At 49.6% G+C, this 15,513-nt stretch overlaps 1 protein-coding gene across 1 annotated transcript in view; it reads right to left on the bottom strand.

The window, feature by feature from the left end:
• Positions 1-15,306, bottom strand: part of SLX9 (SLX9 ribosome biogenesis factor) — a 30,119-nt gene extending 14,813 nt beyond the window's left edge. The window contains exons 1-2 of the mRNA XM_084871917.1: positions 15,063-15,306; positions 6,880-6,988 (exon numbers count right to left, since the gene is read on the bottom strand). Coding sequence (XP_084728043.1) covers positions 6,880-6,988; positions 15,063-15,191 — 238 coding nt within the window. The 5' untranslated portion in view covers positions 15,192-15,306. The remainder of the gene's footprint in view (positions 1-6,879; positions 6,989-15,062) is intronic.
• Positions 15,307-15,513: the final 207 nt, after the last annotated feature.

The following is a 15,513-nucleotide window of genomic DNA, read 5'->3' as shown; positions in this document are numbered from 1 at the left end:
CAGCAGGAACCCTGGGTGTAGACCCAAAAGGCACCCAGCAGCCCACAGAGAAGGCCGGTGCAAACTCAGGCACAGGTTGCTTTCACAAGAAAAGTAGAAAGTAAGATGCTGCTGTACATAACAAAAGAGTGAACTTTGGAGCTTTGATTGTAGAGACTCAACTTAGACAGCTAGAAGAGCCTCAGTCTTCGCATCCAGAAAACAGGAGTGCAACTACAGCAGTGTTGATGAGGTCAATAACCTTCTGCTCTGTTCTCATAAAGGAGCCTTGAGGAACGGAATGCAAAGTTCAAGTTCAAAGGAGATGCCCGTCTGCCTGCCCCAGTGCCACCCCTGTACTAGGGAGGCCCACCCCTACTCCCAGTCCTTGTCCAGTCACCACAGCCGCCACCAGTGGAGATAGTCAGGACAGGATACGGTTTCACAGGTGTTGCATTTCGGGAGGATATGGTTAACAGGATATCACAGGAGCATACTCTAATGGAACAATAAGGAAAATCAGTTTGTAATCAGCCTTTCTACCAACGACATCAACAAGGCTGTGGGAAAGGACCTGGGCACAGGCGATGAGAGACAACTACAGGTTATAGCTGATGTGACCGAAGTCACAAAATGCAAAGGCATCTGTGATGCCCACGGTCTCCTCACCACAGTGGTAAACACAACCTAAGACACAGGTTTGGGAGGAAAATTAAGCAGGAATCATTTACCTCCCTCTGTACGGTCCCAATAGATTAATATGTAAATAAAAAAATAAGGCCACAAAAGTACTACAAAAAACACAGATTTGGCTACACACAATTTTTATTTAATTATATACATATTTTTATTGAGATCAGAGAGGAAAGGAAAAGGAGAGAGAGACTGAAGCATCAGTGATAAGAGAGAACCACTGGCTGCCTCTGACACGCCCTACACTAGGGATGAAGTGTCAGCATACACAGACTGAAGGGTCCCAGGTTCAATTCTGGTCAAGGACATGTGCAGGCGGCAAGTACAGGAGGCCACCAATTGGTGTGTCTCTCTCACATCGATGTTTCACCCAGTCCCTTCCACTCTCTCTAAAAATCAATGGAAAAATGTCCTTGGGTGAGGATTAACAACAAAAAAAGCTCATTCTACCAGTAAGAATACATTTTACAAACCAGACCCCACTGTCCACCCTTCATATGGCAGAGAACCGAGTCTGGAACCGGCTGGCACAAACCAGTGGCAGACTTGTGAGCAATGGGTAGAAGCTCCATGGGCAGCGCCTTCACAAGGCAAACTGCCACCATCTACTGGCATTTTCAATGGCCACCCATTTGCCTCAGCAATTCCACCCCTATGGTTTTATCTGCAATGGGGCTGGGTTCAATCGGGCCCAGCCCCACAGCCATTCATCCTGCTCCAACCCCTTCCCTCTCAAAATGCCCAGGCAGAGTCCTCCCGGGGTTCCTTCCTTGCCCTTGCCCTTCCCTGCTTCTGTCTGTTAAAAAGAACGGGCTCCACGCAGAGCAGGCGAGAGCAACCCAGCAGCAGGGCCCCTCCCTACTTCCCGCTATGCCCCTGCGGGGTCAGAGCCACAGCACGTCCTCGCCTCCGGTCCTGCACTCGGCCAAGCACACAGGCCTTCAGGATGGCCTTGGAGACAGTGGCTAACCTCCTCAGGGCCTGGTGGAGGCATTCCCACCGAGGCCCTACTCCCCCAAGCAGACACCAGGGCCAGGAGCCATGCAAGAGCTCACAACCAGCAGCCGCAACCACAGAGGACATAGCCCTCTCTGACGGCTGGCAGCCCAAACATGGCAGGAACAGGCTCCAAATGCCACCCACTGTCCTCAGGGACCCACACACGCTACAAGCACCGCCAGGTGGTCTGTCCAGAAACTGGCTCCTCTGAGGCAGTCATCCCCCCTCCGTAGCCCCTCTTTGTTGGTTCCCTTTTACAGCTGGGGGAGGGGTGGAGGCGGGGAAGGGAAGTGGTCTGAGGGTCTGTACTACCCCTGACTGCAAGGCTGGAGGAAAGTGGAAAACTCCTGAACCCCCGGAAAGCCTGAGGGTTCCCTGGGCGCTGGAGCTTCCCCAGCTCCTCTCCAGAGCAGGGCCAGCCTCTCCAACCTGAGCTGGGCTGTAGAGAGGATGCAGCTTTGCCGCCCTCTGCCGAGCAGTCCTGGTTCTGCACCTGCTTCGGACTCTGGTTTCAGAGGGAACCCCTGTGGTGGGTCAGAGGCACAGAGGGGGGAGGCTCCAGCGTGGCACAGGGAAAATGCAGGCAGGCTCAGCACTGTGGTCTGCATGGCCACTGTGAACTGCATGGCCGTGAGGCCCAGAGCGCTCTCTGATAGGGGACAAAGGGGTCTCAGCAGCAGTCCCGGAGACACAGAAGGCGGGTACACACACTCCAGGTGCCCCTACAACAAAGTCCCTCCAATGTGGCATCCACTCACCACTGACACTTCCCCGAGCTCTCCTGCCACAGAGCCCAGCAGACATGCTTCCACCGCCGCCCCTTGGTGGCCTCCAAGTTGTCCAGCGTGCTGACCGTCAACATACTGCCCACCAGCATGGTGGCAATGCTGAGGCTCTCCTCCCATACTCCTGCTCCTGCCTCCCTAACCAGGCCTATCCTCCTCCAGTCCCACCCCACCCTGCCCACCTCTCTGGGCATGAGTCTGGGACTTGTGATGCCCAGTTGAGGCCACAGATGGAGTGCTGGCCCTATACCCCCGGTGCTTGTCTGAGAACAGAATGGGCTTATTCTCTGCACCCTTCCAGCATAAAGGAACATCGGACTAGAAGAAGATGGGAAGAGCAGCAATCTGGGTGGGGGAGGAACGCACAGCCACACGTCCCCATATAGGAGAGGACACAGAGGAGCGAGGAAGCTGCTTCACAATGCAGTCCCTGAGCCCAGGGACCCTGACTCTCAAGGCAAAGCCAAGCTGGCTGGTGGTAGAAGGGGAAGCTGAATGGTGGTGGGTGAGGTCCGTCCACAGGGGGAGCTGGGTGTTGGTGGAAGGGGGAGCTGGGTGGTGGTGGCTGGGGTCCATCTGCAGGGGGAGCTGGGTGGTGGTGGCTGGGGTCCATCTGCAGGGGGAGTGGTGGGAGACAGCCTCTAGCTTAGTGGTTCCCCACAGGAAGTATGGAGCCCCTGCCTGCAGGGGGGGACTGAAGGGAAACTGGGGCAGACTGGACTCGAAAGGCCGCAGGGCTCCAGGGGCTCTGTGCAGAACCCCTGGCACAATGCCGCCAGCAAAGCAGGTCCACAAGGTCTAAGGCTGCAGGGAGTGTGAGAGCACATCTGCCTGAAGGAGGAACACACACAAGCACATGGGAGCCGCACATTCATCCATCAGGGTGATGGACCACAGCCAGGCCAGGCTCCCCTGAGCGGGCTCAGCTCTTCCAGTCCATACCGCCCACAAGGCAGCGGCACAGCGGCTGAGACACAGGCATAGTTCTATTTGTGACTCAGCCCAGGACAAAGATGCAAAAGGAAGCCTCTGAGCTAATCCAGGCCGACAGGTGTCCTCACCTTCACAGCCCAGCAGGACACTGAGCAGCCAGGGTATGAGTCATCGGTACCACTTTCCACATGACCTGTCCCAGGCCACCAGCCCAGCTCAGGCCTGGAGACTACAAGACCCACTGTTCCCCTGCAGGATCCAGGCACTGGCCAATAAGGAGGAAACAGGCTGAGGAACAACCTAAATCAGAAGAGATGCTGAAGAGGGCGGCTCTGGGGGAGGAGAGACTGAGATAATCAGTCACCTGCCACCAGGAACCTGGGGCATCTTGATCCTTGGGGGCTCCATCGGGAGCTGCAACAGCTGTGACAATGTCCACAGAGAACCATCCAGCAGTGCTGGAGGGAGGGCATCAGGACCCCCAACCCCAGATGGGCTTCAAAGCTCTGAGCTCAGCAAAGGGAGGGGCTGGCACCCACGATGGGGCTTGCCCGCCCCCTGCACCGCATCCTTGCCCATGAAAGGGGACAGAGTGGGCCAGCCCCTCACTGACATAGGAATACCGCTGGGATGACCCCAGCCACCACCAGCCCCGCTCCCCCTGGAGATGACCCCCAGCTACCACCAGTAGTGGGCATGATTAAAGGCCAGGCAGGTCCACGAAGCACATTGCCCAGCAGATGCCATGCTCCTTTGATGCATGAGGAATGAACAGTCCTGGGAAGCTACACAGATGCCCAAATCCAACGGCCAACAAAGTAGAGCACCAGGACCTCAGCATGGCTCCTCTGACTGCAAGCTAACGCTTTGTCCCCTCCACTCCCTCCACGCTGCTCGGGGATACCAGCTGTAGCACAGACAGCTTCTCCCTCAGGGTGTGTGCACCACCAACAGGCAGGGCAGCATGCCAACCGGGACCAAGAAGGCAGAGCCCGTTCTGTGGACAGAAAGCAAACTTGGCCCCACAACCAAGGAGAGGAAGGTCGCCAAGGTGACTGGCAGGAGGCTAGAGAGTAGCCGCCATAGGGAACTGTCAGAAAACAGCATCTGTCAGCTCTCTGGGGGAATAACTTCCTCAGCAATTTTTAAAATCCTAGAAGAGTTTTTTGTATGAAATGACAAACAGCTAGCCTCTATAATAGGCAAAGCACTCACCCAAGGTTAAGAACGGTGATCAGAACTGCCCCAAATGCACAGACAAGCATTAAGAGCATCAGTGAACATACAAAACGGTTGATCAAGAAATTTATGAACAGAGGGGGAAGGGTGGGCTGGAGAGGATCAATTGGGGGGGGGAGGGAAGGGGATGTATGTAATACTTTCAACAATAAAGAATTATTTTCAAAAAAAGAAAGAAAGAAACTTCTGAAAAACGAGGACTACTAGGAATTCCCTCTCGGAGGAAACCTTGGATTGTGAAGGCGAGGGAAGGTCGCAGCCAAAATGGACCCTCACAAACACCTTCCTCCATTCGTTCCCCCATGACCTACCTTCCCACGGTTTGCGCCCTGCAGGGCTACAAACGTGCTGTTTGTTGCTAAGATGCTACAGAAGCCAAGTTCTCACCACCCCTCTGAGTTTCTCACCACTCCCCTCTCTCCTGGGTGGACTGCACTGCACACATTAAGAAGCTGCGTTTCTCTTGATCTGTCTTCAGTGAACCTAATTTGCAGGATCCCTAGGAGGGGAGGGGAGAGTGTCTGCTCCCTGCAGTTTCAATGCACGAAGAACGGCAAGGAGAAGTACGTGCATCTCCCGTGACATGAAAATGTCCAGAGCAACAATGCAAACAACATAACCCCACAGAAGACACTTGATGTAAGTCAGACCTGCGAACTAATCACTTCTTACAGCCTGAGCTGTTTACAAACTACAGGTGAAAACCTGGAAAATGATACTAAACCTGGATGCTGCTGAATCCTCCAACAAGAAATAATTTTAAAAATCTGTATATCAATCCACTAGAGAGCCCCGGGGACACAAAGACTGTGAAAGCAGTAAGAGCCCCGGGAACACAAAGACTGTGAAAGCAGTAAGACAAAAAGGACAACTACTTACAACTTTAAAGATGAGAACGTACGGTCAATTAAACCAATGGAAGTCGATGTGCAGGTAAATAAAGTACAGAAGGATTACAGAGACTGAGGCAAACAGCCCTGCCCTGGAGGCCTGAGTGCTCCTCACAAGGTTACACTCCTCTCTTATTTCAAATGCTCAGCTGCCTGTGCAGCTCACAGCTACCAGCACTGAGGCTTCTCTCCGGACACGGTGGCGGGGCACCCGCCAGGCCTTGGGAGCTCACTCCACCTCCAGGGCAATGCGACAGGGAGCAGAGCTGCTCTCCTCTTCTAGGGAAGCTCAGCCGAAAAGCTCTGGCCACGAACTGGGCTGGAGCAGAGAAACATGGTAAAGACACCAGGAGAAGGCAACCAGCAAAATCCAAAATGGGGGAAGTGCAGTCAGAAAAATGCCCGCCCCACACCATAAAAAAATGGGCGGGGGCTGCAACACAGCAAGGCACTTGTTTGCACCCTGATCTTTACAAAAACTTGATGAGGCAATCAAAAATGGGTGAACAATGGATGTATATTTGATAAAAAAATTACTGCTAATTTGTTTAGATGTGATGACGGCACTGTAAGTATGCTATTTAAGAAAGAGCCCTTAGAGCCGGGACCAGTTTGGCTCAATGGATAGAGCGTAGGCTTGGGGACTGAAGGGTCCCAGGTTCAATTCCGGTCAAGGGCATGTACCTTGGTTGCGGGCATATCCCCAGTAGGGGGTGTGCAAGAGGCAGCTGATCGATGACTCTCTCTCATCGATGTTTCTGACTATCTCTCTCCCTTCCTCTCTTTACAAAATCAATAAAATATATTTAAAAAAAAAAAAAAAAAGAAAGAAAGAAAGAAAGAGCTCTTAGAAATAGATACTATAGAATTCAGGAGAGAAACCATTTGCTTCAAAATAATGCAGTCTGTGTGTATTGAAGATGGGAGCTGGGCACAAGGATTTTCTTTATACCATTCTTTCTATTATAGTATATTTTTAATTTTTCCATTAGTAAAAACATTTTAAAAATAAACAGTTAGTCCTAGCCAGTTTGGCTCAGTGGATAGAGCATCAGCCTGTGGACCAAAGGGTCCCGGGTTCGATTCCCATCAAGGACGAACCTTGGTTGCAGGTTCCTCCCGGCACAGGCCCTGGTCAAACTCATGCAGGAGGCAACCAATCAATGTGTTTCTCTCACATCAATGTTTCTCTCTCTATTTCCCTCTCTCTTCTACTCTCCCTAAAAAATCAATGGAAAAAATATCCTCGAGTGAGGATTTTTTTTTTTAATGTAGTTAACTGAAATTTGCTCTTGAACAACTCAAAGCCAGCCAGGCACTGGAAGCATGCAAACCGTAAGGTCCGCCTCACTCCCTCTCACCTCCCCTGATGGAAGCAACACTCCTTGTGTCCAAGTCCAGCTTCTGCACCAAGGCACTGGGATCTATCTTGGTCCTGGCAAAGATGTCAGTGTTCACAAACGCCCACTCCTACGAAGGAAAGAGAGAAGACCATGTAAGACTTGCTCCATGTCTTTGTGGCGAAATGCAAGGCCCGTCACACGGCAGGGAGACCCCTGGGTGAGAGGACTGGCTATGAGGAGGAGGACCTGGAGAAACCAGCCCACTCCCCAGCGAGGAAGCCCAGGACCCGGGAGCTCAGACTCCAGAGCCCTAGGGCAGCACCTCCTGCCCGCTTCAAGTCACCAAGTGGCCGTGCTCCTGGTCTAAGAACCATCTTAGACCGGATTCAGGATCTCCTTCCAAACCTCACATCTTCTTACTTGTACAGCCCTCTCCTGGGTCACATCCCTTCCTGCACCTCAGCACTCTCTCTCCTAGGCGTGTTTCTGACCTGCATTCATCCCTACATCGAAGTTTTAAAACCCTCCATGTCACTCTACCCATCGCACCGTGCTCACCCAGAACCCACTCCCCATGCCCATCTGGCTCATCCCAGGGCCAATGTCCAGGACAGGGGCCTTGGGAGGGACTCAGCATCCATGCCCAGCGGAGTCACACACCGATGGGCAGAATGGGGATGATGCAGATACTCATCTAAGTGCCAAGAAGGTGTTTGGCTGAGTGCGCCCACCTACCACCTGACAGAGCAGCGCTGGCTGGCTCCTCAGGACCACCCAGGAGCCATAAATAAGAGACCTCAGAGAACCCAACATGGAAATAGTGCGCCCTGGGGGACGCAGGGCGGGGAGGAAGTCCGTATCAACTGACACCTCCCAGCAAAGGGGAGCCCAGGTCACATACATAAGTCTGTACACATTGATGCTCAACTTCTCTCTACTCTGTCACTTGGACATTTTCTGCAGTGGTAATTTCTCTCTCATAACTTCACATTTTGGAGCTTAATATAAAAATATTGATGACACATCGACCGTTTCCATGAATAACAATGTCATTATGTGACTAGAAATCAGAATTGTTTGTCTATTCCATGTTAAAGTTCAATGACCAAACCCCCCTGGCCCCAATCCCCTCCCCACCTTTCAAGAAGGTGAGGGCAGAAAACCAGGACTTCCTTCCCCTGCCCCCCAGCCCCTCTTGTTGAGCAGACACTCCACCCTTGGCAGGGAAAGTCCAGAACAAGCATGTCAAACTCAAAGGCTAACACGGGCCAAATGAACAAGACCCTGCAAAAAAACAAAATGTGCACTGCAAAAAACCAAAAGCTTCAATTTTCAGGAAGGTTTATTTTGATAGAGACATGCTGAATACAAAGGACTGAAATAAATGAGTAATCGTTAACATAAAATAATAGAACATTTTAATAAAAATTAGTCGTTTTTCTTGAACATTAACTTACCAGACATTGAATAATCACACAAATTAATAAGCGTAACGCAAATAAAACAATTTTTCTTGTTCTCCAAAAGCGAAATATTTCCTGTTGTACTCACCAAACAAATGAGTACAAGACTAATGCCATGGCAATCAGCTGCTAAAATACTCAAGTCACCAGGTGGGCCGTGCTCCTGGTCTAAGAGCCATCTTAGACCAGATTCAGGATCTCCTTCCAAACCTCACTTCTTCTTACTTATACAGCCCCCTCCTGTGTCACATCCCTTCCTGCCCCTCAGCACTGTCTCTCCCAGGTGTGTTATTAGCGGAGAGAAATGGTGTGCCTGCATATAAGGCGCATAAGGGAAGTGAGTGCAACACAATTATAGTAGTCACTCATTAACGAACAGTGTAGTTTGTTATTTTAATAATCATGTATAACAGGATACTGTAAAAATTAAGTTACGAAATTTTTATTAAGACGTTACTTACATATCGTTATATTGGCTGGGCTGCAAAAATATTCGTTGTGGGCCGCATGCAGCCGTGGGCTGAGAGTGTGACATGCTTGATCTAGAACAGTGTTTTTCAACCTTTTTTGGGCAAAGGCACACTTGTTTCATGAAAAAAATCATGAGGCACACCACCATTAGAAAATGTTAAAAAATTTAACTCTGTGCCTATATTGACTATATATAAAGTAATTCTCTTGAATAGGAATCAAATAAACACAAAGAAAGTATTTTATAATTACTTTATTATGAAATATTAAGTAAACAAAATAGTGAAAAATTATAAAATTCTTGTCTTGTCTGCACCTACGGCACACCAGGCAACAGGTTGAAAAACGCTGATCTAGAATACTGGGTCCTGACCCAGCTCTGCAGGGTGGAGCTACTTACAAGCCAAGGAGATTAGGGGCCACCCTCCAGCTGCACCATGGAGGGGCCGTCACCAGGGAGAAGCTGAGTTGTCCCTGCCCCCTTCTCTAGGGTGGGCACAGAGGTCCTGCCCAGGGGACGGACAGGCTCCAAGGAGGGAACTGCCCCTATCAGGACAGAATGAGAAGCCCATGCCTAAGGGTGTTATGGGTGTAGGAACCATGCCAGGTCCCCAGAGAGTCAAGGCCGGTGGGAGCACAGAGGCCTTGTTATCAGTACACCCGAATGGCCAAAGCCTGGGAATCCTCATCAGGCCAAGATACCATGATGGGTGTAAGGACACATGGTATACTGTGCCCCTCAGTAACCAATATGACTGATGTAACTATTGGCATGAAGCCTTCTCTGTCTAAATGGTATAAAAGTAGGCTATGACCAGTCCAGTCGGCTGAGGCGGCAGTGAGAAGTCTGCGGGAGTATGGAAGAGAGCAGCTAGAAGGGAGTGCGTGAAGAAGTCTGCCAGAGAGCAGCCGGGCAGGAGACAGGAGAAGCTGCTGAGCCGGAGAGCTCAGGTACCCTATGATGTGAGGCAGTGAGTCTAGGATGCAGCACGTGGCTGCTCAGGTAGCTGTGGGTACAGAGACTGATGCTGCTTTATGGGAAAGATACATGTTCACTAGCCGGTGTCCGGCTGCCTGCCTGTATGGACTTTGCTGTGAGGACTGTTCTTGTCTGATGGTTATATGGCCACTGGCTTCAGCAATAAAGACTCATTCTTTACACCCACAACTTATCATGGCTTCCCCGTCTACGACCTGGCGTCCTAGGAGGTCCAGCCCCAGGCAGAGGCGCTCAGACCCAACACCTGTTACTAGTGTGCCGGCAGAGGATAAAGGAGGAACTTGGACTAAGTCCCCAATAGTTAGTACAGTGGGCAGGGTTCGAGAAGAACCAGCCCCGGCACAGTTGGATAGGAGAATTTAGAAGAATATAGAAGAATTTAGAAGAATATAGACTCACAGCCACTCAGAACGACTTGGAGCACCATGCAAGCTCTGGCTGTCCCTGATAGGGGGACACTAGGGATCTGTGCAGGCTGTGCAGCTCACAGTGCACAATACTGGCAGCAACCAGCCACATGTCAGAGAAAGCATAGTGTAACAGTGAGAACACCACAGAGACAGCCAAGAGCCCTCTGGGGTCCAAGCTGCACCCCCTCAGGAGCAATCTACTGCAAGCCCTTGCCCATTACAACCACCTCTGGATGGGCACAACGGAAAGCATGCCCCAAGCAAATACAATGCAGGGCAGAAGGCCCCGGGCAGAAGGACATAGTCATAGCTCTGAGCTAGCACTGGCTGAAGGTCACGTGCTCTAGCCCAGGAACGCCCCCAGGAGTGCAGGGCAGGCCATGATGGTTCAGGACGATCAGAGGAAAAGCTGCTAGTCCCTGACTGAAGGTGAGTCAAAAATGTAAACTCCCAAAGGTAATAGCAGCCTATGAGCCCTACACGCATCCAGTGGAGAGGGGCACAAAACCTAATGAGACCAAAAGGGATTTCACACAATCTGAATAGTAAGTGACTTATGCTGATCCAGGAAGCCAGGCAAAAAGATTAAAATAATTATCCTATATAATAAAGAGGTAATATGCAAATTAACCATCATGCCCTCACAAGATGGCTGCCTATGACCAGGTTGGCAGAGGGGTTAGTGAGGGATGACCAAACGACTGAACAAGTAGGCTGCATAGGACAACCAGGCCGGCAGGGGAGTAAGTGAGGAACAACCCAATGACTGAACAGCAGGCTGAGTGGGGCCACCAGGCCAGCACGGAGGTTAGTGAGGGATGACCCAGTAACTAAATAGCAGGCTGTGTTGAGCAACCAGGCCAGCAGGGGAGTTAGTGAAGGATGACCAAATGACTGAACAGCAGGCTGCGTGGGGCAACCAGGTCGGCAGAGGAGGCAGTTGGGGGCAACCAGGCCAGCAGGGAGGGGGCAGTTGGGGGCAACCTGGCTGGCAGCGGGAGGCAGTTAGGGGTGACCAGACCAGCAGGGGGGCAGTTAGGGGTGATCAGGCCTGCACACGGAGCCAGTGAGGAGTGATTAGGCTGGCAGGGGGTAGGGGGGCAATTAGGGGCAACCAGGCAGACAGTCAGGTGAGAGATTAGGAGCTAGCAGTCCAGGATTGTGAGAGGGATGTCTCACTACCAGTTTAGGTCCAATCAGGGGGTCAGACATCCCCCGAGGGATCCCAGATTGGAGAGGGTACAGGCTGGGCTGAGGGGATTCCCCCACCCCCACCCCTCATCTGTGCACAAATTTCATGCACCAAGACTCTAGTAAAACATAAAATAAAATCCTGGAGTCAAAGAGCAGTGATCAAAATGAATAATTTCACTTGAGAGATTCAAAACTATATTTGAACTGGCAGAGGAAGGGATCAGCAAATTTAAAGAAAGATTGATAGAGATGATGCCATCTGAAGAAAAGAGAGGAAAAGAACAGAGCATGACAGAGAAATCAATAGAAATAAATTTATAGAATAGGCTTTCAGAAGGGAAAACCTGACTGAAATGGAGTGACCAGGCCAGAAGGGGAGGGAGATCCAGCCAGTACCCACCTGACATCAATTACAGAAAAAGAGTCAATGAGAGACTCCACAGAAGAATCCTCCACAGGAAGGAATCACCAATTACAGGCCCAACAAGAAACGCTGCTGTACACTGCCCCTCCTAAAACAGGGGTGGGGAACCTTTTTTCTGTGCAAGGGACATTTGGATATTTATAACATCAAAATTACCAACTTAAAAGTTATCCTGTTAATTAAAATCATTTAATTAACTCACCCCTAGTGCCTTGGCAGGGGGGACTGGCTGCACTTTCCCCATCCCTGTCCTTCAAGAAATTGACTCCCTAGCATCTCAGCCTATAAGAAACATCACCTCCCTGAACTCTCTCTTTCCTCTAATGGCCTTTCATTCAAAACCCTTCCAGTTTTCTCCTTTTTCTCCAAAAAACAACTCTTCTACTTTGTTAGACATGCCTGCAGTTTTTGCTATAGCTGGCTCTCCCAAATTTCAATGCTTTGCTATTCCCAAATTAAGCCATTTTTGCCAGTAAGATAACTTCTATACTTAAGGGCAATGTGGGAAAATGAACGGCTTCTTAGAGTACCTTTAAGCATGACAACATAAGTAATGGAAGTACCAGATGAAGAGACAGAGAGGGAGATAAAATATTCATAGAAAACAATGGTGGAAAACTTGCCAAATTTTATGGAGAATACTAACCTACGCATCCAAGAAGCTCAATAAACTCCAGACAGAACAAACACAAAGAGATCTACTACTACATCAAGGCACATTAGTCAAAATACTTCAAGGCAAAGAGATAACCTTGAAAGCAATAAAACACACACACACAGACACACCCCAACAGAAGATGATTGATTCATCACAATGAAGTGATGATTAACAGCTGACTCCTCATCAGGAACAATAGAGGTCAAGAGGCAGTGGTATGGCATATTCGAAGCATTCAATCTTTCAAGAATGAAAGTAGAACAAATACAGTCCCAAATAAAGCAAAGCTGAGCGGAGACCGGTTTGGCTCAGTGGATAGAGCGTCAGTCTACGAACTGAAAGGTCCCAGGTTCGATTCCGGTCAAGGGCATGTACCTTGGTTGTGGGCACATCCCCAGTAGGGGGTGTGCAAGAGGCAGCTGATCGATGATTCTCTCTCATCGATGTTTCTGACTCTCTATCCCTCTCTCTTCCTCTCTGTGAAAAATCAATAAAATATATTAAAAAAAAAAAAAAAAAAAAAAAAAAAAAGCAAAGCTGAGAGAATGCATTGTTCATAGATTTGCCTTCTAAGAAATACTAAGGACATTTTTTAGGCTGAAAGCAAATAATACCAAACAGTTCAAATCCACAAAAACAAAACAGGGAGTCTAGAAAAGGTAAACATGTAGGTAATTATAAAAGAATAATCATAACAACTTCAGGCTGGGCGTAACATATAGAGGAGTGGGCACAAGTAGGTTAAATTGCCAAGAATCATAAGACTACGAGGTAAAATCAAGAAGATAAATAATACAAATAAATAATGCAATAATTAATAAGCAATACAATAACTGTGTTCCCTGTACTCACCACTGTAAACCTACTTTTGTCCACCCATATATAGATACAATTTGCATAACAATATAGCAGGACAAGGGGTGGCAGGGAATGGAGCAGTACAGATTCTATCTTTTACTGGAATTAAGACATAAATACTGAAATATATTGAGGGCCTATATCAACCCCTAGAGGATAACCTTTATCAAAGAGTCTCTCCAGGACCAAACACTGCCCAAGCTCCCCTGCAATTTCCTCAACTTTTCATAACACCAAAAGCACAAGCAACAGAAGAAAACAAGATAAATTAGACCTCATCAAAATTAAAGCCTTTGTGCTTCCAAGGACAATATCAAGAAAATAAAAAGACAACTCACAAAATCCAAAAAAATATTTGCAAACCATACCTATTTGATAAGGGCTTGCCATCCCGAATATATAAAGAACTGTTAAAACTCAACAAAAAAACAAACACTTAAAAAATGGGCAAAGGACATGAACACACATTTCTCTAAAGATATACAAATAACCAACAAGCTCATGAAAAGATACTCAACATCAAATGCAAATCAATGAAATACCACGTCACACCCACTAGGATGGCTATAAAAAATAAAAAATAAAAAGACAGACAATAACAAGCGTTGGTGAGGATGTGGAAGAATCGGAACCCTCATGTATTGCTGGTGGGAATGTAAAACAGTGTAGTCACTGTGGGAAATAGTCAAGCAATTCGTTTAAAAGTAAAACTCAGCATTCTGTACCACCCAGCAATTCCACTCCATAAATCCACTGGAAGCTCTGTCCAGGAATGTTCACTCCCAATAGCCAAAAATTAGAAACAACCTAAGTATCCATCAACCTAAGTATCCATCAGACAAAATGTAGTGGGTATGGTACACTACACCCATACAATGGCATATTTTTCAGCCTTTAATAAAAAAGACAAAGAAATGAATATTACAAAAATAATACTATGAGGACCCTCAAAAGTATGCTAAGTGAAAGAACCCAGATATAAAAGGCCACATATTGTATATTCCTTTTATATAAAATGTGCAGAACAGGTAATCCTTTGAGACAGAAAGTCTCAATTATTGATAATAGGGATTGCTTTTTAGAGTGATGAAAAGGTTCTGCAATTTGTAGTGATTTTCCTGCACTTGGGCCTCAAGTCCTACATAATAAAATCCTAATATGCAAATTGTCCCCTCTACGAGGAGTTGAAGGAAGTTCAACCAGGGGGCAGACTGGGCTGGCCTGCCAACAGCAGGAAGGGAGGTCCCAGGCGGCAGCTGGCAGCTGCTAGAGTCACTACCAGTGCATGAATTTCGTACACTGGGCCTCTAGTATTCTCCTAAGTGTCCTGGTTTAAGGAAAACAATTTACTAGAGAGCTGACAGTGCTTTCTAAATGGCTGCAAATTGCTGTCTCCGTTTCCCTGATCCACTTGTCCTGGCTTACTGGCCTGTCTCAGTGGGGGGTGTCTGGTTCTCACACAGCTCAAGGCGTGGGACGAGTCAACCTACCAGCCATCTCAACGTGGGAGGAGGCCCCCACACCTCGCCGGCGGAGAAGGCGCGCAGATCGCACAGCAAACACCGCGAGGGCAGCACCCGGGTCGCAGGAGACCCGCCTGGGGAACCACAGGGCCGAAGCCAACACAGGACCCCCCCCCCCCCCAAAGCCGCACCGTGCGGCAACCCAACCAACCCCCGCCGACCCTACTCGCATCCCGACCGCCTCCTGGCTCCTAGTTTACCTTTCCGCCAGCCGAGGTCTGCGGAGGGGCCCCCTCCTGGGCCGGAGGCGCGATGCCGGGCGCGGACTCAGCCGTGAGCCTCACAGCAGCCTGGTGCACGCGGGCCCGCAGCCCCCTGACTTTCCCCATGTCTCTGGTTGAGACCCACAGTGGACCGGAAGCCGCGGGGCGCAGGAGACCGCGCCTGCGAAAAGAGGCCCGGGTGGAAACTGGAGCCCCGGCAGCTGGGTTCCGCTATCCCCCCCTGCAGCGGATGCGCAGTCTCTTGGGAGGGGCGGGGCCGCAGAAGGGTGTGGCTGGTGAGGGGCGGGGCCTCGTGTCCTAGTCCCGCCCTGTCCCCGCCTCCTGGGACGCCCCGCCTCCCAGGCAGATGCGGTCTAAATGCCGGAATCCTGGCAGCCTCATTGTGATCAGAGGATGATGAATATGGAGCTGGATGGAGCAAGCTTGT

Source organism: Pipistrellus hanaki (genome assembly GCF_964339955.1).
Source record: "Pipistrellus hanaki genome assembly, chromosome: 2".
Lineage (NCBI taxonomy): Eukaryota > Metazoa > Chordata > Mammalia > Chiroptera > Vespertilionidae > Pipistrellus > Pipistrellus hanaki.
The sequence above is the reverse complement of the archived record's forward strand: the minus strand, read 5'-3'. Positions and strand labels throughout refer to the sequence as shown.